Genomic DNA, 1,289 nt, shown 5'->3' with positions numbered 1-1,289 from the left:
CGGCCCCCCCCGCCCCGCGCCTGCAGCCCCTACCAGCCCGGGGCCAGATCCATGGGCTCAGCCACCGTGGCAACGGTCCGAGCGGCCGAGCGGCATCAGCTCAGCCGCCTCCGCGAGCCCCCACGGCAGTCGGAGGAGGAGGAAGAGCAGGCGAAGGAGATGATTAACTTTTTATTTCTCCTGAAACTCAGTAATAGGATTTCAGGGGCTGCCGGCCAGGCCTGCCAGGAGAGCAGCTGGCAAGGCGGTAATCCCAGGAAAAGGGGGCCCTACGGGAGCGCAGCAGGGCACAGGGGGTCAATAGGACCCCGGGCACCTTTTGGGGGTGCACGGCTCCCCCCACGCTGGGTGGGGTCCCCAGCATGGCCCCCAGCATGGCGGGGCCACTCACTCCAGCCTGGCGTGGGCAGAGGGATGCCGCCTGACCTAGTTTAGGGTTACCCTCCCTGGATGAGCCTTTTTCCACCCAAAAAATGTCATCTTGGTGACAGAAAAGCAGGATTTGGGCTGGTTTGCATGAGCTGCGCACGGGGAGCCTGTGCAGGGGATGGCAGCATCCCCGGCTCCGGGCGATGCTAAGGGCTTCCCTACGGACCACCGCTCTGCTCTGACCCCTGTCCCACGTCCCCAGGTCCCTTTGGGTGACGGGTTTCACACCCTGCACATGGCCGCTCCCGCCTCGCCTCGTTGTTAACAGCACTTCATATTCAGCTGTTAATATTCCCCTCTGAAGGCTGCCTGCGGATGCTCTCCGGTTGCAAAGCCGGATGAGCCAAGTGCCCCCGGTGACCCCATGGGACCCTCGGCCTTGCCCAGCCCACCATAGACACCCCAAAACCCCTCGTCGCCCCATTTCCCACCCCGTGCCCAGTGCCACTAGATGGCATTTGAACACCGCACACCCGGGACCCACGAGCACCGCGAAAGTTTTGACACCTTCGGTACAAATTCCTTCCTGTTTCCCTTTAATCTCTAAACCGCATCTCATCACCTGCCCGAGTTTAATTTCTCTTCCAAGGGGGAGAAAAGCACCAAGCCAAAATAAGCCAAAAATTTGCTTAGAAACGGGGCAGAAGCCCAGAAGCTGCAAAGAAAGAGGTTGTTTTTTTTTCTGTAGAGGGTTGTTTCCTATGGAAAATGTGGCTTGGGCTGCCCCCAAACAACTTTTTTGCCCTGCCTGCAAGAAAAAAAAGCTGATTCTTTGCAGAGTCCCTGGGTCTCGCAGCACCCTCCCTGGGCAGCACCTGCCGGGATCCTTTGCTGGCTACGAGAGAGCCCAGGGGGGGGGG

The 1,289-nt window shown here is 60.0% G+C and overlaps 1 protein-coding gene across 1 annotated transcript in view; it reads right to left on the bottom strand.

Moving 5' to 3' along the window:
* TULP1 (tubby like protein 1) overlaps positions 1-53 on the bottom strand; it is a gene marked incomplete at its 3' end in the record, with an annotated part of 6,942 nt that extends 6,889 nt beyond the window's left edge. The window contains 1 exon segment of the mRNA XM_009334774.1: positions 34-53. Within this exon segment, the coding sequence (XP_009333049.1) occupies positions 34-53 (20 nt within the window).
* Positions 54-1,289: the final 1,236 nt, after the last annotated feature.

Source organism: Pygoscelis adeliae, unplaced genomic scaffold (genome assembly GCF_000699105.1).
Source record: "Pygoscelis adeliae isolate BGI_AS28 unplaced genomic scaffold, ASM69910v1 Scaffold482, whole genome shotgun sequence".
Classification (NCBI taxonomy): Eukaryota; Metazoa; Chordata; class Aves; order Sphenisciformes; family Spheniscidae; genus Pygoscelis; species Pygoscelis adeliae.
This window is presented reverse-complemented; position numbering and strand designations above follow the sequence as displayed.